General features: G+C 40.6%; 4 protein-coding genes across 4 annotated transcripts; 1 reads left to right on the forward strand and 3 right to left on the reverse strand.

The window, feature by feature from the left end:
* Nucleotides 1-4,328: 4,328 nt before the first annotated feature.
* Nucleotides 4,329-9,422, reverse strand: b4galt7 (xylosylprotein beta 1,4-galactosyltransferase, polypeptide 7 (galactosyltransferase I)). The gene is made up of 6 exons (XM_069670382.1): nucleotides 8,835-9,422; nucleotides 6,822-7,172; nucleotides 6,310-6,535; nucleotides 6,030-6,113; nucleotides 5,778-5,882; nucleotides 4,329-5,072 (listed from the first exon to the last, which is right to left on the reverse strand). The coding sequence occupies exons 1-6, from the start codon at nucleotides 8,885-8,887 to the stop codon at nucleotides 4,917-4,919; spliced, it is 975 nt and encodes a 324-aa protein (XP_069526483.1). The 5' UTR covers nucleotides 8,888-9,422; the 3' UTR covers nucleotides 4,329-4,916.
* A 1,987-nt stretch (nucleotides 9,423-11,409) lies between these two features.
* On the reverse strand, nucleotides 11,410-15,446 carry LOC138598603 (transmembrane emp24 domain-containing protein 9-like). The gene is made up of 5 exons (XM_069670417.1): nucleotides 15,298-15,446; nucleotides 13,767-13,867; nucleotides 13,547-13,672; nucleotides 13,091-13,237; nucleotides 11,410-12,784 (listed from the first exon to the last, which is right to left on the reverse strand). Exons 1-5 carry the CDS (start codon nucleotides 15,443-15,445, stop codon nucleotides 12,635-12,637), a joined length of 672 nt encoding a protein of 223 aa, XP_069526518.1. The 5' UTR covers nucleotide 15,446; the 3' UTR covers nucleotides 11,410-12,634.
* A 482-nt stretch (nucleotides 15,447-15,928) lies between these two features.
* On the forward strand, nucleotides 15,929-18,569 carry tmem216 (transmembrane protein 216). Its single transcript, XM_069669774.1, has 6 exons — nucleotides 15,929-15,960; nucleotides 16,567-16,580; nucleotides 16,675-16,768; nucleotides 17,505-17,597; nucleotides 17,959-18,160; nucleotides 18,300-18,569. Exons 1-6 carry the CDS (start codon nucleotides 15,951-15,953, stop codon nucleotides 18,313-18,315), a joined length of 429 nt encoding a protein of 142 aa, XP_069525875.1. The 5' UTR covers nucleotides 15,929-15,950; the 3' UTR covers nucleotides 18,316-18,569.
* On the reverse strand, nucleotides 17,695-21,778 carry LOC138598085 (transmembrane emp24 domain-containing protein 9-like). The gene is made up of 6 exons (XM_069669775.1): nucleotides 21,628-21,778; nucleotides 20,317-20,417; nucleotides 19,804-19,929; nucleotides 19,537-19,683; nucleotides 18,952-19,067; nucleotides 17,695-18,323 (listed from the first exon to the last, which is right to left on the reverse strand). The coding sequence occupies exons 1-6, from the start codon at nucleotides 21,773-21,775 to the stop codon at nucleotides 18,320-18,322; spliced, it is 642 nt and encodes a 213-aa protein (XP_069525876.1). The 5' UTR covers nucleotides 21,776-21,778; the 3' UTR covers nucleotides 17,695-18,319.
* Between the last annotated feature and the right edge of the window lie 1,493 nt (nucleotides 21,779-23,271).

Raw genomic sequence — 23,271 nt, forward strand, 5'->3', positions numbered from 1 at the left:
GGTTTATGTTTGGATGAACAGTTTTAAGGAAAGAAGGATAAGGTCTTTACTGAGGTGAAAATACACTAAAAGAAATGTAAAAAACCTCGCAGCACTTCTTGGTCATCAGAGGAGACTGTAAACTCAGCTAGGCTTCTTTAAGGAGTAACAGCAGCTCAGATTATAACATGAACTAAGTTTTAAATAAAAATAGACCTTTGAACCATAATAAAATTATATACTGTATGTTTTATTAATGTACTGGACCGTCACGGTGAAGGAGGAGCAGACCTGTAAGCCCTCAATTAATCGATCTAGCTCAAACCGTCACCTGTGGTCGTGAGCTGTGGGAAGTGAGAGGCTGAAATGAGCTTCCTCCGGTGTCTTGGCTCAGCCTGAGAGAGAGTAAGGAGCTCAGACAGAACGGGGGGAGCTCGGAGTAGAGCCGCAACTCCTTAGCATTGAAAGGAGCCAGTTGAGGTGGTTCGGGCATCTGATTAGGATGCCTCCTGGGCGCCTCCCTGTGGGGCATGTCCAACAACTGGGAGGAGACCCCGGGGCAGACCCAGAGCTCGCTGGATGGATTATATATCCTGTCTGGCCTGGGAACCTCTCGGGATCCTCCAGGAGGAGCTGGAAATTGTTGCTGGGCAGAGAGACGTCGGGGCTAACTTGTTCAGCCTGCTGCCACACGCCCCCCCCCGGATGAGAGGAGGACAAATGGATGGATGTTGTAATAACATGATAAACCTTTTAGCAGTAGGAGGTCATTTTTGGCAGCAAATGCACCATGTTGGGTTGCACCACAGTTCAGGTATACACGGTTTTAATAAAGGGTTATTACTGTGGAGCACTAAAGGGTTCCTCGTAGAAGGAACAAACGCAGAAGAAGGTAAAATAAGTTAGGACAGTCAGGAGGCTAAAAATGAGCTGTTGTTTTGTGCTGGAAACCATCACTTAAGGTTTTAAAGTTCTGACTCTGAACATGAACTTTGTGTCTCAGTATAATAAGCGACTGTGGATAATAAGGCAGAGAGCTTCCATTAGCAGATCCACAGTGGCTCATTAGGAGCAGCAGGATGACAGGCTAACCGGCTGTAAACGCCTGCTGAACCCGCTAATGGCTCCGCTAACCTCTGATCCATCGCTCAGGTAACTGCACACCTTCATTTATGTGCGTTCACCTGCGTTTACCTGCATTCCTCCTGCTGAGGACTCCTGTTGTCTCGTTAAAAGTCACACCGGCAACTAACTGAACACGAAAATGAGGAGAGACGTTTGGTTTGACAGAATACCACCGACTGGTCATATCCTACACGTGACCTACGCTGTCCGTCAAACACGACACACACACACACACACACAGGAACAGCCTCCAGATGTTTTTATAGATCAGGTTTATATAAATACTGTATATTGTACAAATACATGGTACCGTTTCTCTGGCCGCTTAAAACCTTTGCTTATGGCCCTGTAAAACTCCAGAGCGCCCCCTGGAGGCTGAACAGCACGTAACAGCAGCAGAGAACAAGACCATGGCTGTGTTCGAAATGCCGTACTATATACTATGTAGTACATACTACATACTACATACTATAAACTGCGGTAGTCTGTAGTATGGAGGAGCTTTTCAAATTCATCTTGCAGTATGCTACACCAGGCGGAAGTAAACAAAAACCGCTGCTTCTTTAGCTATAGCGCCCCCTTCTGCTGGAATGCTGCTGCTGTCCGTCATTTCAACTGCCGCTGTGACGTTCCAGCGCTTTGCATTGTGGGATACAGTAGGCGAGGTAGACTGGTCCGATGCATACAGGAGATTTTTTCCGAATCAGTACGACATCCGGGTATTTTTGACATGCTGCACATTATAGTTTTGTTTGCATACTGCAGACTACATGTAGGCCACATCAGGACGTACTGCTAGGATAGTACAGCATTTGGAACACAGCAGGTGTCAGAGCCAGACAGGAACAGAGCACCGACAGCTGGGACACGTTTATACCTGACAGGTATCTGATCAGTTTCTTAGAAGTACCTGTCATGACCTTTTAAGGACACAAATTCTGCTTTTTCAAAGTAAAAGTTCCAGTTTTTCCTCAGGATGGTTGTGTAACAAACATATTTTTTGTAGTAATTGATAGTAACCTTTAACCCCTCGACCATTTCTACATCCTGTTTCAAAAGCTCTGTAAATGTGCGCTCCTAGCATGGCAAGTCTGCGCCCTGAGCTCTGCCTTTAAAGCAGACTTTAAATATTCAGACAGACATTTCTCAACCCTCGGTGTTTCATTTTAAAGTTAATACTATAACCAAGATACTTCACTCTCCAGCCGCTGACTCTAATTTGCATCCTGACAAGAAAAAAAGGATGATTTGGAATTTTTAGGCACAAAAACAGGATACTGAGAACATCTGATTCATTGGTTTGCAGCTGTGCAGCAGCTCTTTACAAAGGTCTGCTGTGCCAACACAACTATAAAGTCATACGTCTGTAACATCAGATATGAAAAAATACTTTCAAAGAATATTTTAGTAAAATAAATACTCCACCTGGTTTCTCTCTGCATCTGACGTCATTCAACGACTTTAAATGAAACTCTAGGACAACAGCGTCTCTTTGAAACCATCACTCTCCTTGTTAACGATCAGGAGGTCAAAGTGAACTAAAATCAGGAATAAGACATTTAAACATGTTTTAGTTTCACGCCTTATTGAAAGGTGCTTTGGATAAAATCCTCTGATTTGAGAAAGAACCCTGACAGAGCGCACATCAGATAAAAGAAGAGCCGGAAATCGACAGAAAATTACTCTGCAGCCGTCTCAACAGCCAACTGACCTTGAAAACTGCAAATGACAAAAGAAAATTTCCCCAAAAGGTCGTCAAATACTCTTCATCAGCAGAGCGTGTTTGCACACCTGCTTTAAAGCTGTAGGTGTTCCAAACTTCCTCAGGACGTTCCATCCACGTCTTTAAAGTGCTCAAACATCCTCCATCTGCTGAGGAAGGTCATGTTTGGGATGAAACGCTCCAGAACCGCCAATAAAGCACCTGCTGAAGTGAATTTGATATTTTTTGTACTGAGACATTTACAGACCAGACTTTGTGAAGATGATGAACCAAAGTAATTATTAGCTGACCTCTGCTGAATAGTGTGCTTTGGTTCCTTCACAGACGAACGTTGTAAATGAATCCGCCCCAGTGATTTTGGAATGAAATATTACTTTGTTGTCCAAATGTTCAGTAGCGTTTAGTTTCATTCTTACGATACAAGAGAAACTTCTCACCCCCACCAAATACATTTCTCTCTGTCAAAATCTGCAAGTTCAGTTGAGTAACGCCCTCTCTCCTTAGATTGGCTCAGTTATCTTTGTAACAGAAACACTTTGAATTCACCAAATTAAAACATTTACTCGTGACGAAGAAATGCACGTCTTAAAACGGTTTTAAACATTAGTAGAAAAAGATCATCAGTCTAAGCATAGACTGTACACGCCCTAAAAGTGAGTCCAAACCCTCTCTATCGCCCCCTGCTGACTGGCTGCAGTATAGCTCATAAAGCCCGCCTCCTCCATGTTAACAGATGGGACATGAGTCAAACTATAAAATCAAAATACAAGTCAAATACATTTTTCTCAAACATGGTTTCTGTCATTATAGTTAGTTCTTATCATGCTGATTTATGTCCACGTGTTCATTTTTCTGACAAGTTTATTTTTAATTAGTTATTTGATGCTATAAAAAGGGGGTGTGGTCTCATGATTGACAGCTCTGTTGACAAATGGGGCTCCTGCAGCGTTCTGTCCCCGAGTAGCAGAGTAGAGGAGGAACGGCGAGAGGAGACGTAACTAACACTAACACTACAGTCATTGAACTTTCCATCAGCGTGAATATCTGCTTCAGACCGACACAAGAAGCTGTTCTGTTTTTACGATATTGTAAGCAAGACGAGTTATTTAGGAGTCAAATATCTGAAGGTTGATCACAACACTGCCATCTAGCTGCCGGATGTTCAAACACAAATTACACACTCGCTTTTAAAATATAAATTAAAAATCAGTACAGTAATTTTGAGATTTGACATCGCTATGTTTTTATACCCTCACTAAGTCGTCATTCTGAGACACCGAAATCATAATTAAAAAATAAATGTGGTAATTTTCTTTGGTGAATTCAACGTGTCTGTGTCACAACTCTTCAGCTCTCTGATACGACTTTCTGTCAGCAGCACCATCAGATACTTTCAACATTTGTAGGCAGATTTTAGCAAAAATACTTAAACATTTTTTAAAAGGATCCTTTTCATTAAAAAAGCAGTTACAGTTTGTGATGCAGGTTCGGCAGATCTGCTCCGTTTGCACAATCCCAGGAAAAATAAAAAGTTTGCATTCGCACCATGCCGGCAGGTACCGAAACATAAAGGTTTAAACAGCTCAGGTTTGGCCGTGCTCGTCTGGTTCAGGTAACAGTCACATCATCATCTGTCCACTTCTCTGAGGTCTGAGACACGTCTCAGGTCAGGTGAGTTTTTCAGGAGCTCTTCAGTACCAGTCTCCATCTGTATTTTGCTGCATATTAAAGTTCTGGTACTGAAGTCAAAGGTTCATCAGGAGGTTTTTAATCCACCGTAAGACCTTTAAAACAGCAGGTTTAATGTTCATGGAAACAGGGACAGTAGTTTGATCCTCTGGGATATTCAGCACATGTTTGTTTCCTGTCTCAGTTCAGCGCAGGAGTCAATTAATCCGTGTTAAATAAGTCTTTTTGTACCGTGATCTTCTCCTCACAGTCCAGCCATTAAAGGTTCCAGTCATTGCTGCTCTATTCATAAAAACAGGAAGTCTTTGGGTAAAAACTAGAACGAGGCCCAGCGCGTCAGTAGAGGGTAAAACATTCACTCTTGCAGGTAGACTCCGGTGTATCGACATGTATACGTCCTCTACCCGAGCAGACACCAGGGCGTCAGGTTCTGGTCACACTCCAGTTTGGTGTTGATGACGGTGCAGGGAGCCCCGCTGATGCTCAGCTCCTGTCGGGACTCCACCTGGTAAAGGAGGTTACTCAGCCCCCCCTCGGGATCCACCTTAAACTGCTCCTACAGGGAGGAGGGAACCAGGGAGGAGGGAACCAGGGGGGAGGGAACCAGGGGGGAGGGAACCAGGGGGGCAGAGGGTGGGGGGTTCAAATGTTTATTAGGGTGTTCATACTTCAAAGGGCTAAAGATGGAGGTTGTTGTGTTTGATAGGGTTATTCTTCGGGGGGAGGGGGATCTCTTTTCTTTTCTGTGTCAGTAACAATAACTATGTTCCAAAGATGATGAATAATAGCATCTAAGTCATTGTGATTGTAGGTCTTTCACACACAGAGGATTTTTTGGTGTCGCCCAAAAGAGGTTTTTTATGGCACCAAACAAAAAGTAAAATCTGTTAAACCGCCTTTATTGTCACAGCAGGTTCATCACTTTTAAGTGTATCCCAAAGAACACGTCAAACTAACTCACTTAGAGTCCAGGAAGAACTCCCGACACTCACTGAGGGACCGAGTCTGCTTTGAATAATAAGCAGTGAATAACTAATAATTAGGAATTACTTTGTGATATCGTCACTCTGCATGTTGTTTCCAGACAGTGATGTATTTGAGGAACTTATTGGGTTAATAAAACCTCAATTTTAAAGTCACATCTGACTTTTTGTTTTTCCTGCATGTTTTTAACCACGGCTGTTTTATATCAACCAGGTTTGATTAAAGATAAGGAACAGATGCCCACCCTCACACACTAAATATTAATTACATCCTGTACCTGTTTTTGAGCTGCGACTCTCTTCTGGTCTCTCTTCCTCCAGGCCGGGTCGTGGATGTGGAGGAAGGTTTTATACCCTGTCGTGATTCCACTCGGTCTGAACAGCTGCAGAGAAAACATCACGGACACTGATCAGGCTGACCAAGAAGAGAAACGGTTTCTGATTAACAGCTGTAAAATAACTGACGGGTTAGTGTGATACATTATCATGCTGTGAATCTATGCGTGTCTCTGTTCTCTGGAGATGTTTACCTGTAGCTCAGCTTTCCTCAGTCGTCTGTAGAACTCGTCGTCCTCTCTGCCCCAACCCCAGAACCTGTTTGACATCCCGTTACACTGAAAACACAAACACACAGGAAGTGGTCTTTGTCTCGTCCTTCACTGTGATGTAAAGCTAGTTTTCAGACTGGGTCAAACAGCTCCATCTGTTGGACACTTTATATCATTACATGATTTTATTTTACATTGATTTGATGGAACCTTTGAACAGACCCTTTAACACAGTTAACCCCAGTGTGAAGCGGCTCAGTACCATGTTGTAATGTCTCTTGGTGAGCAGCAGGATTCCTCCCACGTAGGTCTTGTAGTGGTACAGCGGATGAAGCTCGGGTGAGGCCACATGGAACGGTCCCTCCTCGGGGAAACCGTAGTCCAGCGCTTCGTTCAGAGGCAACAAGTCCACGTCGTGCATCGCCAGGTAGTCTGTGTCGTTACCGCTCTCCAGGTAACCCACGTTGATCAGAGACGCCCGGTTAAACCTGAGACAGCAGGGAACAGACGACAATATTACATCTCTGCAGTTTGGATTTGGAGCTTCACAGACAGAGGCAGCAGTAGAGCAGCAACTCCATGTCCTGTGAAATCACTGTTTTTGTTTGAAGCTTTGAAGACAGATGTGACGACTATTTCTGGTTAAAAAAATGTATCTTACTCTTACAAAAGTTGCTGCCTCTTTATTCCCCTAGAAGATGTTCTCTTAAGACAAACTAAAACAAAAAAGCAGGTAAAGATCAGACAGGTCTGGATCTGCAGCTAGTCCCTCACCTGTAGTGATCCACCTGGTTGATGATGAGGATCTTGTGTCGGATCTTCTTCTTGTTGAGGAACGTGTGCATGAAGGGAACAAACACCAACAGCTCCTCGAAGCGCTCTCTGAAGGGGACGATGAGGGTCAGTTTGTGAGGGCCCCAGGAGGGATCGTCCGCCGCAGACGCATGAGCATCAGCCGGGCAGGGCGGCGGCTGCAGCTGCTGCTGGGGGGGTCGTCTGTCTTCATGCACAGGGGAGGGGGACATATCACCTGAGCAGCTGAGCTGCAGCCACAGCAGAGAGACGAGCAGCAGCACCATGCAGAGGCCGAACAGCTTGTAGACCGTACATTTACCAGACAGGAACCTGAGGCCACACACACACACACACACACACACACACACACACACACACACACAGTATTTTTTATTTAACAGAAGCAATGATAAAAAAGGGTCGAGGTAACATCTAAAACGTGCAATTCAAAAAAGTGCCATCAAATAATATAAAGCTGTAAAAGAATACGAGAATAAATGTCACAATATAAAGACAAGTGAGAAAATATAGAACGATAATCAAAAGATTTTTCATTAAGGATGCATTTATTTGTTTATTTTATACCAATAAATGTGTCTCTCTTTTATGGAAAATCAGGAATAAAACAAATTAATGATTAATGAAAATAGACAAAACAAACTTTTCTGTATATCTTAGAATTATTCTAACTACTGTCTATTTATACCTCTTCATGTTGCTACAACTATTCTCTCCTTCTTCTACAGATTTGTTCTTCCTTATGGCGCTCTTATGACTACATAGAAATCTGTTATTAAAGGACTGTAACGAAGATACGTGCTGAGCATGACGTCTGAAGCGTGAAAACCACAAACAACATACAAAATCAAAGTTTAACAGACTTAACAAACTTCACTTTAAAAACAGTTAGATGACAAACTTTAGTGAACCTTTAAGACGTAAGTAGTGTCATCATCGTAATTGGCAAGAGCAGTGTGTTAAAGAGTTACAAAGACACACATTGCCATGCATCCAGAGGGAAACAAACACCACCGTTCTGTTCTTATTACTTTTACTTCTCAGGTTTTGAATATTGTCATTGAGCATCATATTTATTAAGTAATAAATATACATATTTTTATCAAATATTCACACGTCAGGTATTATCTAGAGTAACAGGGGCTACATTAGCAGTTATCTGTTGCTCTTTCACTGAGCAGTTTTTCACACAGCGACTCTGATTTATGGCCTGAACCCTTTTACTTCAGTATCAGACCTGCAGGGTTCAGAGGGTAAACTCTGCTTCCTGACTTTCGTGTAACACAATTAACCAGAATGCGCTCAAGACAAACCAGTCAATAAACTGAAAAACAAGCAGTCAACAACAGAAGTTCCCAAACTGTGTCTTCATTACAGAGACCTCGCAGGATTACTTGAAATTAAACCTCACTACTAAGAGTTACTGAGAGTTCAGATTTGGCTGTAAAGTTCCTGGTTCCTGTGTGACTGCTTGTTCTGAGAAACATTTAACATTTCACCAAAACACTGGTGTCATGTCAAAGGAACACTACAATATTTTTAGCCCTATTGATCATTTTCTATCCTTGTTACAGCTCTTTATTGTTCATGGTTGAATTACTCTAACATTAGTTTAAGGATTGTGATCTCCATTTAAATTTGAAATAAACCTATTGTCAGGAATAATGATTTTAAATACCTCTAAAAGTCCCTGGACCACAGTTTGGGAACCCCTTTACAGTCTTTGGTTAAAACATTTAGTTTCACTAACTACTCACTTCTCTTCTTGAAGGGGAACTTTAGAGTTCTCATTTCTTGAAAGCCCAAGAAAGATGGTTTCAGTTTAAAACAGAACTTTATTTTTGTCTCGAAAAGTTTTTACTGCGTGATATTATTGTGAATTTACAGGAACCAAGGGACAAGTAAGAAGGAAGTTTGCACTCTGGTGTAGCAGAAATAACAGACATTAACACCCTGATCAAATCAATATCTTACCTTCTCTCCTCTTTGAAGTACAGGACAGGCTTTCTTCTCGATGAGTACATCATCTTTACAACCTCTCAGCTGCTTTACTTCAGCCCCGTTTAATTATAACTCTGATCAATGTCTCAAACAGAGAACGACAGAAGCAGTCGTGTTGCTGTTATCCGTTAATTTTCACTCCTCCATCCTCTCTCATTTGTAAGTGTTGACGGAGACTAAACTGTCCTCCATGCTAACTCTATGCTAACTCTTCCCTGACACAACCCTTCCTAAACATTAGCTTTACAGCTCGTTGACATTACCGCAGTAAATTAAGACGTTAAAATCCATATTTGTGGCCGTTTTGTTCTGGAGCCACGTCTGTTAGCTAGCAGCCTCCCTCACGTTAACTGTAACTGTACACGTAGCATGTAGCGGTTCACACGCTCCGCCGCTCCGGGTCCAACATTTTTAACCGTTTACTTTGAACTTAAGTTCGACACCGTCCGTCACCGAGTGTCCGTTAACGTTTGGATTCTGCGAAAAATAAAAATTAACACAACAAAAACCGACCGGCCAATTATATTACAGCAACCTCACGCAGGAAAATATCAAACAGAAGCCGATTGTGATATTGTCCGGCCTGTTATTAAGTCGGACCGGAAACGGAAATTAGTTTCAAAGGTTCCTGCCAGTATTTTTTCCCCCTCTCTTTATTTCCACATTTTAAAAATCAAGTTATTTCCCTAACTGTTTTTCACATTTACTTTCGAAACTTGGATTAAGCTTAAAATTACCACGACCTGGATGACTGAGAACCATCACAGAGATGTTGCTTCACATTAAATTTATGATACTTTTAAAGATTTGTTCCTTTTCTAGCACGCATATGACTGCATAAAACTGTAAATATATGTTCAATAAAAATATTAATGTTGATACATAAACGACACAAACTGTGGCAGCTATGACCATAACATTAGCTCCACTTGGATCTAATAACAATAAAATAAATACGTTATAAAAAAAGTTCACACCGCTGATAAGATTTTTGTACTTGTTATTTAAATTTAGGTTATCTACTTGTAGTAATGGAGTATATCTGTAGTAAGTGCAGTAATGCTACTTAAGTAATTGATGACAGAAAAACATGTACAACATAAAGCAGATCATATATATATATATATATATATATATATATATATATATATTTAAACAGATGATGAAAATAAAAAAATAATCATTACTGTCTGCATTTTCTAGACTGGATTAACACAAAAGCCGAAATATTTTAGGTTTAATCTTTATTACATGATTTTGTTGTCTAGTCTCTTTTGCACTTCTTTTTCCTCAAAATACTGACTAACAATAGCCTACAAAAACTCTATAAAAGGCTTGAAGTGACTTTATAAACTTAATAAACTGTTTTAGAAAATTATTAGAATAAAAAAAACTGCTTCAGTCATTTAAACCAAATGTGACAAAACTTTATTTCGAGTGCAATTTTAGACAGAATTCACATGGGCAGAATCTCTCTAAAAATAAAATAAATTCAAGCCCCTCGTCCAGCCTAGACCAACTGATTTTAATTCTAACCCAGAAAAACACTTCTGAAATCTGAAATCTACCTGTAAAACAAACCACCAGGAAATAAAAAAATAAGGGAATCAAATCTAAAAAGATGAAGAAGTAAAACCGCCTGACTTTCCCAAAAGCTAAATCCCACAGCGTACGGACATTTTCCTTTCACCGAACTTCGGATGATTTGACATCTTTCACTGCTCATTTCTCTGAACAAACATCACGAGGAAGCAGAATATTTAGGAATTTAAATGCTTTTCTTTTTGCCTCTCTATCCGAGTGAAAAACCTTGAGATGAAGATCGTCCAGAGAGATTTTAGGAGCTTGTGGAGATAATTAAGATTTAACATTTTTCTTCAGCAGATTCACTCAGCGTGGTTTCAATTTAGCATTTAATCACTGAAATCACTGATAATATACACGCATTTAAGCTTTCTGTCCTGTTTAAAAGAGGAATATACAATACAGGGGATACAGTATATGATGCTATTGGGACAAAGCAAACGGCCTTTCCTTAAAGCGACTGCTTTCTGATAAAGAAAATCTTTTAAACATCAGACAGAGATCTGAACAGGGGGGGGCTTCCTGCAGTGTTTGAGCAGAGAGATGCAACTCATTAAAACTCTTATCTGGTGGGATTAAAGGACATATCAACAGCTGAAGGTCCTGTCTGACCCAAACCTTTCCCAAACAAAAGCCCCCTCTGAGAAACTGAGGATGAAGCAGGAAAGAAAGATGGCAGCTACACGATCGAGACCGGACGATTTAGAATCAGAATATTCTTTCTACACCTCCACCAGCAAACCAACACCAAGCCAGAATCAAGTGAACAGAAACGTACATTCAGTTTGGACACAGTAAAAATGAGGATTCGCTCGCACGCAGTAACAAACAGGAAGCTGTCTCGTTTGGTTTGATGTCACTGAAGCGGCTTGAAAAAGAAACGGAGGGATCTGAGAAAACATTTTCAAGAAGACCGAAAGTTTCAACGTTGATGCTGTTTTACCCCATAAATAAGAAATATTAATGAACTACAGGAAAAATACGCTTTACTCTGTATCTGTGTGGCCACAAGGGATCAGACAACAGGACCTTTTTGGGAGTATATTTTTAAGGATCCATGCAGACCATGGGTCGATCAAAACCGACCATTTGTGCTGAAAAATCTGTTAAAGGAAAGAGCTTCACAGACGCTGAAAGAAGAGCTCATACATTTCCTTTAAACGGAAACTGTGGTATTCAGTTTAGGTAATCCTATTTTTTTATTTTGGGGTCTAAATGACAAACGAAGATAATCCTTGGAGGCCAGAGTGTCTAATGAAAGAGCGTCCACTAAAAGTTCTTGTTGTTTCCACTGACAGGCTCAGATTGTTATTCTTAGTGTGTGACAACATGACAGAAAGGATCCCGACAGAGATAGACCTTTTTGTTTCTTTGTGATTAATGTTTCACTTAGATTAAAAACAATATTTTTTAACATACAATAATACGACCACACTAACCGATTCAGGCAGCGGTGGAACAGCAACTCTCTGTTTTGCGAGGTAAAATGACTGTTTTTGTAAATGGAGTCTGGGAGCCTTAAAGAGAGCAAAGTAACGGCTCCTTCTGGTTACAAAACAGTATTTTAGTCTTTAACAAACTTTTAGCAGACACTCTTTGACTGGGGGGATTTGCACTCTTTGTTATTTTACTAATTATTACAGTTTATAATTTCTGCCAAACTTCAAAACTACAAGTTACAAACTGCCATTTCACCTGTTATTTCTTCATAGTCGACTCTGAACAACATCTCCAGCGGCCAGTAACACATCATGTACTCATCGCAGTGAGTAAGAAGGAAGACAAAAAGGTCAAATTAATAAAAACACATGGACACATGACTCTATAGACTGGTTCTGATAATCTGTCCTGGTGCAGCAGAACTAAACAGACAGAAGTGAGTAGAAGAAAACCTTCTGTATGTGTGTAATAAATAGAGTTGTCACATTTTCCCTGATAGTCTACTGCGAATGTGAGGGGCTCGTTACAAACAGGGACGATAAAGAAAACAGTGACAAAAATAAAATTAAAGATGTCGTTTCAAAGCCGAATCTGCAGCTGGACTTCTCTGCGTCGAGTCTCCTCCAACAGCAGCGACCGCCGCCGCTCAGTACTGCATCACTCAGTAGAGACCAAACAATCACTCTCACACACCCAAACAGACACTCTCTGTCACACGTTCACACAGACGCACACACTCTCCTTCAGGTTTACACCAGTTTCTTGGCCTCGAAGAAGCTCTTGAGATGTCTCATCTGCCAGATGCCGATGGCCACCAGGATCAGGGTCTGGACGATGGACCACCAGAGGACCCGCTGGTTGGTGCTCTCACTGGTCTGACGGAAACGCTCCTCGCGGTACTGAGAGAGGACACACAGACAGCAGGGGGCGCTCAACAACAGAGGACATTTGAAATCACTGACAGACGAGGCTAAGATTCCTCCTTTATAACAAGATGAGCAGAAAGCACTGTTAAACATTCAACAAAATGTTGGTGCTTCAGCAAATTCATTCCACAGGAGCTCAGGGAAGCAGAGGTGTTCTTTACCGTAATCACCCGTGTAAGACTGAAAACCTATTTAAACTTTGTAAATGCATTCCCTGTAAAGAGAAGGATAACCTTTGACCTCAGCTGTCTGCTCTGTTTATAACACATAAAGACTGACCCTCTGGTAGTTCTGCTCCTTCTGGATCTGGTCGACCTGCTCCACCAGCTGTCGAACTCTCAGCTGCAGCTCCGTCAGTTTGTCTTTGGCAGCGATCTCAGCGTAGTTGTTGGCGTGTTCTCCCACCTGGATGTCCAAGTGAACCCTCTGCAACACAAGTTCAGCAGTTAGTCACCTAGCCATCTAACAGTGAGAATAATCTAGCATTACACACTAACAGATGCTACGATTAAAAACCTACACCAACACTCAGCAAGGATTTTCTATTAATAAACAGAATAAAAGAGAGAAACTAGGTAGAAATGACCAAGAATAGTGGAGTTCAAACTGTTTTTAGTCAGTGTAGGCAAAATGTCACTTTGAGCTGCATCTAAAAGCAGCTTCAAAACTCAATTTTACCACGAGACTAACTGAAGTGTACGTAATGCCTGTGTGTCACGAGAAGCATCTCCTCACCAGCATGCCTCCGGCAAACAGGGCGAACTTGGAGGAGTTGGAGTGCAGGCAGATCTGATGCTCTCCCGGTGTGTGAGAGGTGAAGGTGAACCTTCCCTCTGAGCCGTACTGCCGGGACAGAATCACCTGCAGGAAACACAAAGCACAAACAAGCCAGTTACACACTGATGCCGATACTACAGTGCACAGCCACTACTACTAAGAAGTATAGTTTGTTCACCTTGTCGTCAGGATCTCTGACTTCCACAAACATCCCCAGACCCTGAGTGGCCGGCAGGTATTCATCTCTCTGTTTGTCGAATACCTGAGTCCGATAGTTTCCTGCACACAGAGAAAGAGGCGTCATGGTTACACTTCTTTATTTATATGTGGACTAATCAGTTAATAGTCTCAGCCCAAGTCCACTTGACAGCATCTAAAGCTCTTTGTTACATATCTCCAGTTTTTTTTTTAGGTTTGCTTTGTTTTGTTTGTGAAAGTCTTTCGTAAACTTTTAAATAAAGTGAACAGCACCAAACTACATGATAAGTCTGGTGTCTGTGTTGTGTGCTTCTTTTCTCTTCTTTCTGTTCAGTACTGCAGTCCTATCTCCTTGCAGGCTCCACCACAGAAGAAATGCAAGTCGAAATGTTGAAGTCACTTCCTGTCTTTGTCATGCTGGTTTTGCACAAACGTTAACTGTTAAATGAGAACAGTCGGATACATCAACGTAAAGAGGAACTCTTCTTTCAAAAGCTCAGACATGTCGTATTTTAACTTGTGGAAGATGCAAATGCAATGATTAGAGGTCAATACATTAGGGAGACAATAATCTCATGAAAATGTGTTCCTCTTTCACACTATTACCAACATAAATGGCACTGTTTGTCAGGGATCAGAGGTCACTCCAGGTGCTAGGAGAGAGTCATCACGTTTTTTTCTTCTCTTTTCTGTCCTTATTTTTCATCGTCAGTCTGTCTTGTCACTACTCTGTTTTTGTATCTTTTGTCTTCTTGTTGTACTTCTATATTAACTTAATCAGTTTTGTTTTGGATTTGTATTGTCATTTGAGTATCCTGCTTTGACGTAGTAGTACCAGAACTACAAAGTTAGTACTATGTGATGTAATAGTCGGAGGTCTATCTTCTTGTATTCCCTTATTTCTGTTCAGTACTGCAGTGCTGTCTCTCTTTGCAGGTCTCACCACAGAAGAAATGCAAAAGAAGATGTTCAGTCACATCCTGTTAATGTCAGCCTCTCATTAAACAGGTCGCGCGGTGTTTGCTCAAGCAGGTGAAGTGTTAATTAAGGACTGTCTCAGGTATATCACCACTATGCTTTTGGGCAGGGTTGATGAACACCTTATGAAATATGGTTCAGGAACGTCAACATTGGAAACACCTGTTTCAAAACTGGTGTATGGTATTTAGCTTCATAAATGGCTCAAATGGCGATAACCAAAAATATAGCAACATTAATGTACATGCAGTACAGCTGCATTTTTCAACATTTAACGCCGAGGGAAACTATAAATATATGACATGGTTAAGTATTTTGTAACTAGCTAATCTTTTAGCTTGTTAAGAGTTTTAGAGCGTGTTTTTCATTACTTTTCCGTAAAGCAGCACTTTAACAGTACATTTAGGTGTGAGTGGACGTGCTGAGAACACGAAAGACAACTTTAGCCCAGTTAGCCGATTAGCTAACTAGCTAAAGTTAGAGTGCTTGCAGTTAGCATTAGCTTCTGACTTCCTTTCACCGCAGACACTCACCGATAATCATCGTCTCGTCCGGGATTTCCTCTATGAAACATTTCTTCTCCGTCTCTCCGATGTGAAAGTACAAGGAGGAGACGACGCTGTAGAAAACGTTCAGGAGTAAAACTGACAACACACACGACTGCATCCTGACAGACACCATCTTCCTGCCGGGAGAGAGCTGAACTGAGCATGTGCGGGAACAGCAATGCCACGTAAACCATCGGTGGGCTCTGGCCAATCAGCGCGCCATAGGAGACAGATGGTTGTTGTAGTTCTTTACGCTTCGGACCATTGAAGTGCATCATGTTTACTTTACATACATTACCATAAGTACACAGTTATTTATTCATTTTTATGAATTGTAATTGTTAAAGACACAAAGCATATAAAAATGTTGAATTTCCATTTAATTTCACTGCATACTTATACTCCACCATAAGTAGGCAACATTTTGCAGGACTAGTTCTAAACATTTTTGCCGTGGCAGTAATATTAGGAACAATAGAAATAGTAGTGGTGGGAGGACGAGGAGCAGTAGTTGGTAGTAACAGAAGTAGAAGTAGTACCTTATACAGTCTGTAGGGGGCAGCCAGTCAAAATTGGCTTGGTTTAAAAAATAACGAAGAAGGAGCACTTCCGCCAAGCTGTTTCCATGGTAATCAAACATGGCGCCAGGTAATTCACACATTCTTTCTACCAAATAAACATTTAGGCATTTAACTAATATAATTTGTTTATTACAGTATTTGATACTATATTATACTGTGACGTTTTACAGTTAACATCGTGACAGAAACCGCTTAATGTCTTCCTGAATACGATTGTGTTAGCCGATGCTAGCTTGTAATTCATGTAACCGTTAGCGTTTTAAAACAGATGTTAATAGAAGTTAATACATTATATAAACGTTGCAGCGAAATGTTTGCGGAATTTAAAACCACCAGATATCATGTTAGAGTTAGTTTGTTGTTTATTGTTAATTAATTTCGCTGAAAAATCGCTTTTTAATTATCATGACACACTGAAACTCTAAACAAATATAAACGCTACGGTTAAAAAAACCGATAGCTTCTAACAAAGCTAAGCTACAGTATGCTAATGTTATTCAAATGAAACTACGGCTGTTAAAGAATACAAGTACTTAAGTGAACGGAGGTACATTGTTATAGTTACCAGTCATTTTTAAATATAAAATAATATGCATGTATTTAGCAGTATCAAGCTGCTCTAAAAGGACTCCTTCGTCTGACTAACAGCTGTGTTTTATCGTTTTCTCTGCAGGGAGCCAACCAATCGTATCCTTCACATGAAACAAAGGGAGAATGCAAGTGTGTGTGCTTGTGTATGTGTGACATGTTCCCCTGTTGTCCTTGACTATGTCTTCTGCAGCTGTCGTCCACTCCTCTGCAGGTCCTCTTCTACCTGAACAGCTGGTACTTTGCTGCCTTCTACCTGGCTGAGATCCTGATGTTCATCTACAAAGGTCAGTAAGAAGCTGTACCACCTTCACATTATCATAATCCGCACATTATTATAAGTGATTAAGGATCTTTTTTTTTTTCTTAAATCATTTTGTGCAGTCAATATAGTGACATCTGCTGGATGAACAGTGGTATTACATTTCTGTCAGAAGATTAAATGCATGACCTCAAGATGAACATAAAAACAAATATATCGTGAATATTTTCTTAGTAAAAAAAACAGTAAACTCTGGGACTAAATTTCCTATTGAAACTATTATGTCATGTTAAACTGTTGTTGGTTCATGTAAAGTGAGTAATATGAGCCTGTGTGATCAATGATTTATGTAACAAAATGAATATTTCAGCATTTTGAAATATTTCAGTGTTTATTCATTAAGTTGGAACAACAAGAGGAGCATGCTACAAAACAAAGTGCAAACAGCGTACTTAGAGTACATTTGTACAAATCTTAGGCACATTAGACACAGTAAAGTGTTTACAACAGGTCATGACAATTACAAATCAGAGCCCTCAGGCAGGTTTAAAGATCCATCATTAAAAAACATTCATTTGTCATCTTAGTATCAAATTAAATAAACATTTTAATTCCTTAAAAAAAAAAAATCTGCTTTGGTGAAATAAAGACAGGCAGCTGAAGGCAGGAGGTCAAAGGTCAGAGGGAGATAAAGTGTCTTAAATGAATGTGAAACTTTTGGACGTTTTAATCTGTAAACTTTATATTTTTCTTGTATGCAGGGATTTTACTTCCCTACCCGTCTGATAATCTGGTTCTGGATGTGGTTCTGCTGCTGCTCTTCCTCGGTTTAGAGACACTTAGGATCTTTTATGGTGAGTAAAATAATCCGATTTGTAGAAACACAACAAAGACATCCACTTCTCTTCTGTCCAATCAGTAAGTGAACTGTATTAAATAAGGATAAACAATGTAAGACCTACACTTCAACAGTCAGAGGCCACTTAGTGTTTGGTTCTTTGCTAAACACTTTATTTAGTAATGCTAATTTCTAGTAAAGGTTGGCTCTCATGATGTTCAGTAGAACATGTGAGGAAATGTAAAAAGGAGGAACAGCAGCCTATCTGGTGGAGACCCAGCCCTAACCAACATGTCAGCATGTCGCAGAGAAAAGAAGCCAGTACTGACTCAGCGATGACCCTGTATTGACCTCGTTGTGTTGTTGTTGTTGTTCAGGGTGGAAGGGGAACCTGTGTGAGCGCTCTCTGGCCTTGTGTGCGTCGCTCTTCATCCTCCTCCCCTGTGCGGCGCTGGCTGTTTACTACCTGCTGCTGCAGACCTTCGTCCTGCGGCTCGAGTTCATCCTCAGCGCCGTGCTGCTGTGTTTCTACAGCCTCGAGTTCCTGCTGGGACTGCTCTCTGTATCCGCCTTCTCCAGGTGAACTAATCCTCCTGGTCCTGATGTGTGATGTGGGGGTTTCAGCTCAATAGAGATAATTTGTGCTTCAATTATGATTTGACATCTGGAAATTATCAAGTTCAGGTTCTGTTTTTCCATTTTGATTCTTTTCCTGTAGGTCCAAAGTTTACTGAAGGATCACCTGAAACACAGAAGGAGGATCAGCAGAGGACTCTTTATGTTGTAAATAAAACATTGTCCATTTTTTCTATTTTAAAATGTTTGTTTGATACTGAATATTTTCTACTGTTGGTTTTATACAAACTGATTGTACTTAGAATTTACCCTTAGGTTAAGGGATGTTTGTACATTTTTTAAAAACAATGATGACAGAGCTACAGTGTGTAAATAAGACCCAAGTTTTAATAAACTAGCATTTTTTAATGGATCGGCCTCAGAAATATAAAATGAATTCACACTTTAATCAAAGGTTTGTTATGAGATTCTCAAATATACAAAACTGAAGACTGGACTTGTAAAGATGTGAAGAGAATCTGCAGGGCAGCAAAATTTTTATCTCCTCAAAAAAGCATGAATGATGTTAAAAAGTATCAGAAGTAATGAAGAAATGAAATTTAGTCTCTTTGGTCATTAAATGTTTCTGTAAGTGACTGCAGTCGCCAGGTGACTTTTAACACCTCTAAACATCAAAGGTCCAACTTTCTGGATCCCAGAGAAACTGTAACGTTGATAGTTTAGAAAGTTTTAATGAAAGTTGTGTCAACGTGGTACAGGAAGTAGAAGTCAAGTAGAAGAAGAGGTTGTGTTACCAGGAGTTGGTGTAGATGGTGATGACAGCCACCACGTAGAGTGAGCGGATGACGGGCCACCAGAAGATCCACATGTTGGTGTTGTGGTCAACCTCACGGAAATATTGCTCTGAAAGCTGTCAATCAAACAGAAACAGAACCTCAGCAGTCTCAAAACGTTTCTCTTTTTAAAGAATAAATTCACGCGTGTGTCAGGAGTAAATTAAAAAAATGACTAGAGCGAGCGAAGACGTCCTGTTTGGGGAATAAAATACCTTGACATGAGGAGGAGATGCACCATGAGGCTCTGGTGTATTTAATCTAATAAGCTGCTGAATTCAAATTCACTTCTGAGTTATAACTTTGACTTTATTCCTTCAGGCACCCTCTGGGTTGTTTTAGCATGAAGGTTCATTATTGGCAGTGAAACTGTGGTCAGGAGAAAGACAGAAGGTTTTATTTCTAACCTACGAGTGTTATTTAAAAAATGTAAATGCGAGAAGTCCTTTGTTGAGTGTGAAAGGCGACCTGAGCAAATTCCAGTGAGGACAAGAGATTAAAGCTCCAGAACAAATCTAGTAAGCGGGCTTTGTTACAAACACTGACCTGGTGGTAGTCGTGCTGTGTCTGGATCTGCTGGACCTGCTCATACAGCTGTCGGACTCTCAGCTGCAGCATCGTCAGTTTGTCTTTAAGAGCGATCTGAGCGTAGTCGTTTGTGCCTTCGCCCGCTCTGATGTCCAGGTGAACCATCTGCACAGACACATCAGGAACAAACAGGAAGGAAACACGAGGATGAAAAAATAAGGAACGGACATTTGATGAATGAATGAATGTTACAGCCTGTGAGGACAGAAATATGCGTTTTCTCACCAGCATGGCTCCAGCAGACAGGGGGCGCTGTGAGGAGTTGGACTGCAGGCAGATTTGGTGTTTTCCTGGTTTCTGTGACGCAAAACTGAACTTCCCGTCTGAGCCGCATTCACGAGACAGAACCAGCTGGAGGGCAAACAGAGAGACGCTGCTGATTACAGCCAACGAATGGCTGTTGTTTTACTGATTCATCCACTGTGGACCCTGTTTTAGAGTCCAGGTGTAAAAACTGCTGGTTTACGCTGCAATAACATGATCCTAGCATACAAGCAACAATGATCAGCTTCCTTTAGCCCAGATGGATGTTTCCCCCGTGTGTAACTGTAAAATGTGGCCGCAGAGGACAGAAAACAGTTAAAATATTCTAACTTTGGGCAGCAATGCCATTGGACTTACTGGCCTCACCTAATTTAATTGTCCTGCTCGTGACCACTAAAAGGACACATGGTTTGCCCTGTACCGTCTGAATCCATGTGAATGCAGCTTTAGTGTAGAAGTGTCAGCTTTACAAACCTTGCCATCTGGATCTTTGGCTACAACAAATATCGAGACGTCCTGAGTGTCTGGCTGGTACTCATTCCTCTGTTTATCAAGCAGCTGAGTCCTCACGTTACCTGCAGACAGAGAGAGGAAAACACACTGAGATTAAAACTTAAGATGCTTTAAACTATGACATCATGCCAGTATTATTCCCAACCCTTATAGCTCAACAAAACGCTTCCTAGCTGATATTTATTATTATCTCACTGTAACCATACTCTGGGTTTGACACAGATTTTCTGTCCCATGAAGCACTTACAGAGAGACTCTTCCTGTAACTTCCAAGTTGAGTGACTAAGCTCCTGATATAAATAAAACACATTTGTTGACAGTTCAATCCATCTCCTGCCTTCCCCAAAAGCAGGCTGTTTTAGATACTACGGTAATTTATGATTTAATTTTGAGCTGAAACAGTCAGTTAATCAAATAGTTAAATCATTACTCATATTAAAAATGAATCAGCCACCAAAACTGCAATAATCAATTATAGACCGAGATTTTTTTTCTGATTCAATAAGCTGCATGTAGAATAAAGTTAAACGCTGTTTTCATTACACTTATTTCAAATGTCTTTTTAGGGATGCACCGATACCAGTATCGGGTAAAAGTCATTATGAGAACTGTAATGATATTATTAAGTACTCATATTAGTACTCGGTATCGCCAAGTACCCAAGGGTAAGCACTTGTACTTGGTCTAAAAAAGTGGTTTCGGTGCATCCCTACATTTTTAACTCTTTTACTGCAGGCTACATTAATTTATGTAACCCGGACAAACTGAAGAGTAGTATTTACGTGAAGGGGTTCTCTTTGTGTAATTCAGCAGATTTAATTGGTACTATTAAAACTGTGCAGTCAGTCCACACAGACAGAGCAGTCTTTATTAAATTGTTTTATCTTTTTTTTAAACGTAGGCCTGACCAAATATTTACTGCAAAAAGACCAGAACAAACTGTGACACAGTCAGGCATGACTACGAGTCAAAGTCAGTGATTTTACTCTCTATTATCTGTTCAATTCATTACATTTACACAAGTGTTAATAGTGTTCTGACTAAAATATAGATGTATGGCTGTACACAATGTTTATTATAGTGATTTATGCTGACAGTGACTCTTATTTTTAGACATTAGTGAATAGCGATAATAATCATTAAGAGGAAGTTCCCCAAAACATTTGTTTTCAGCGGTTTTAAGCGGAAGTCAACAGGTTAGCTAATTAGCACAAGTTAACTTGTCAGCTAAAGTTGTTGCTAGCTGGAAGCGTTATAAAGTTAAAAACTGACCGACAATCATCGTCTTTTCCGGGATTTCCTCTATAAAACATTTCTTCTCCGTCTCTCCGATGTGAAAGTACAAAGAGGAGACGACGCTGTAGAAAACGCTCAGGAGTAAAACTGTCAACATAAACGACTTCATCCTGACAGACACCATCTTCTTGCTGCGACTGAGTCTGCGCGGAGACAGAGGCGGCTGGGTGTTGTAGTTTTTTTGTACTTTTCCTAATCTCTGTTTATTGGTTTTTAGTTTCAACAACATGTAGGCTAACCAGCTTCTAGAAAAACAAGAATATAATACAAAGATACACAACTACACTATGGGGATGATTCACAGTGTCGGTAGGCTATGTCTTTTTGCTTTCCTTAGAGAGTTAAATTAGAGTTATCTCAGCATAGCGTGATGAGCAGGGGGGAACTGCTAGCATCTTGTTTGTGGTTTTGACTTGCTGTTTTTCTTTGCTGTTTCACTTTTTGGGGTTTTAGAAGGACTACTCAAACCATGAACAACAGTTCATCCAACTATCCTGCCAGTTTTAATGCCAAATATCCTGCAGAATCAGATTACTGCAAACAAAAAAAGCAAATAAAATAACAACATACTAGCACCCAATTTCTATGATGATATCAAATCAATATCTACACAACATAGTGCAACAGCTGCACGTAAACATGCTAACGCTTGAACAACATACAACAACTTCAACTATTGAGTGAAAAAACCTCCACTAATTTTGGAAACCTGGTAAATGTGCTCCTGAACTTAAAGCCGAGTCAGGCTAGTTGTTATTTCCTGATTCCAGACTTTATGCTAAGCTAGGCTAATGAAGTCCACAGATCCAATCCAGACTGCAGCTCTCCAAAACATACGGACGTGACACTGATGAGAATGCCATGCACAGACAACTCAAGCAGCAATGGAGGGCTGAAATGTTTCTACAGCATTTTGACACGTTCAAAAAGATTCACTCATTTTATTTGCAATTAAAAGCAGTTTAACAGCTAACCACGACGTTTTATGTCATTAAAAGTCGACAGAAACTTCAGAGACTTTCCAGCAAAGAAACTCTTCCCCACATTTTGATTTTGCATATGTTCAGTTTACATAAAGTTGCAGAGCTTTATCAACTTTTGAGTGAAAACTTTCTTCCTTAAGCCGTCTCTAATCTCAGATGACTAATTTAACAGTTAGCGAACAGGCAGAATGTGACTGCCGGCGTTGAAAAGAGGATAAAGAAAGTTGAATTCTGCCTCGGCCATCAGCGCCGCTCCTCCTGACCTGCACATGTTTGTGCTCGCGGGGCATTTGTTCTGCTTGTCAAAGTCAGCGCCCAATTGGGTGAAGGCCGTATTAAAGAGATCAGTGTATTTGCATGTCTCCACAATGGCTGCCTCGCTCGTTTCCCTTTGTGAATATAAAGTAGACAGAACTTAAAGCTGAGAGGTTTCATTACTGAGTCTATCGCAGCCGTGCAGTTCCTGCCACACAAATTAAATTGTGCCACTTTGTTGAGCAGCGACCTCGTTCATAACTGCAGTTTCATCTGCACGGTGCGTCCACAGTCGACAGCCGGCTCACAAACTTTCACCAGAGACCAGATTTACATTTTTACATATTTCTCTTCAGACTCTGATCTTAAAGGCTCCTCAGAT

Source organism: Semicossyphus pulcher, unplaced genomic scaffold (assembly GCF_022749685.1).
Source record: "Semicossyphus pulcher isolate SPU_LCO1_2020_fin unplaced genomic scaffold, fSemPul1.0.p SCAF_2, whole genome shotgun sequence".
NCBI classification, from domain to species: domain Eukaryota; kingdom Metazoa; phylum Chordata; class Actinopteri; order Labriformes; family Labridae; genus Semicossyphus; species Semicossyphus pulcher.

Bases quoted from the DNA above. Each gene is read 5' to 3' on its own strand.
- b4galt7 (XM_069670382.1), bottom strand. From the start codon at position 8,887: ATGATGTACTCATCGAGAAGAAAGCCTGTCCTGTACTTCAAAGAGGAG. The intron at 7,173-8,834 runs GTAAGATATTGA...GTGTGGCCTCAG, and splicing joins TACTTCAAAGAGGAGAGAAG to GTTCCTGTCTGGTAAATGTA. The intron at 5,073-5,777 runs GTACAGGATGTA...TCCTCCCTGTAG, and splicing joins GAGTCGCAGCTCAAAAACAG to GAGCAGTTTAAGGTGGATCC.
- LOC138598085 (XM_069669775.1), bottom strand. From the start codon at position 21,775: ATGGTGTCTGTCAGGATGAAGTCGTTTATGTTGACAGTTTTACTCCTG. The intron at 19,684-19,803 runs GTGAGAAAACGC...GTGTCTGTGCAG, and splicing joins TGTCTGCTGGAGCCATGCTG to ATGGTTCACCTGGACATCAG. The intron at 19,068-19,536 runs GTCAGTGTTTGT...TTTGATTGACAG, and splicing joins CACAGCACGACTACCACCAG to CTTTCAGAGCAATATTTCCG.
- LOC138598603 (XM_069670417.1), bottom strand. From the start codon at position 15,445: ATGGTGTCTGTCAGGATGCAGTCGTGTGTGTTGTCAGTTTTACTCCTG. The intron at 13,868-15,297 runs GTGAGTGTCTGC...CTCTGTGTGCAG, and splicing joins GGACGAGACGATGATTATCG to GAAACTATCGGACTCAGGTA. The intron at 13,673-13,766 runs GTGAACAAACTA...TGTTTCCTGCAG, and splicing joins TCAGAGATCCTGACGACAAG to GTGATTCTGTCCCGGCAGTA.
- tmem216 (XM_069669774.1), top strand. The intron at 16,769-17,504 runs GTCAGTAAGAAG...TCTTGTATGCAG, and splicing joins CCTGATGTTCATCTACAAAG to GGATTTTACTTCCCTACCCG. The intron at 17,598-17,958 runs GTGAGTAAAATA...GTTGTTGTTCAG, and splicing joins GACACTTAGGATCTTTTATG to GGTGGAAGGGGAACCTGTGT.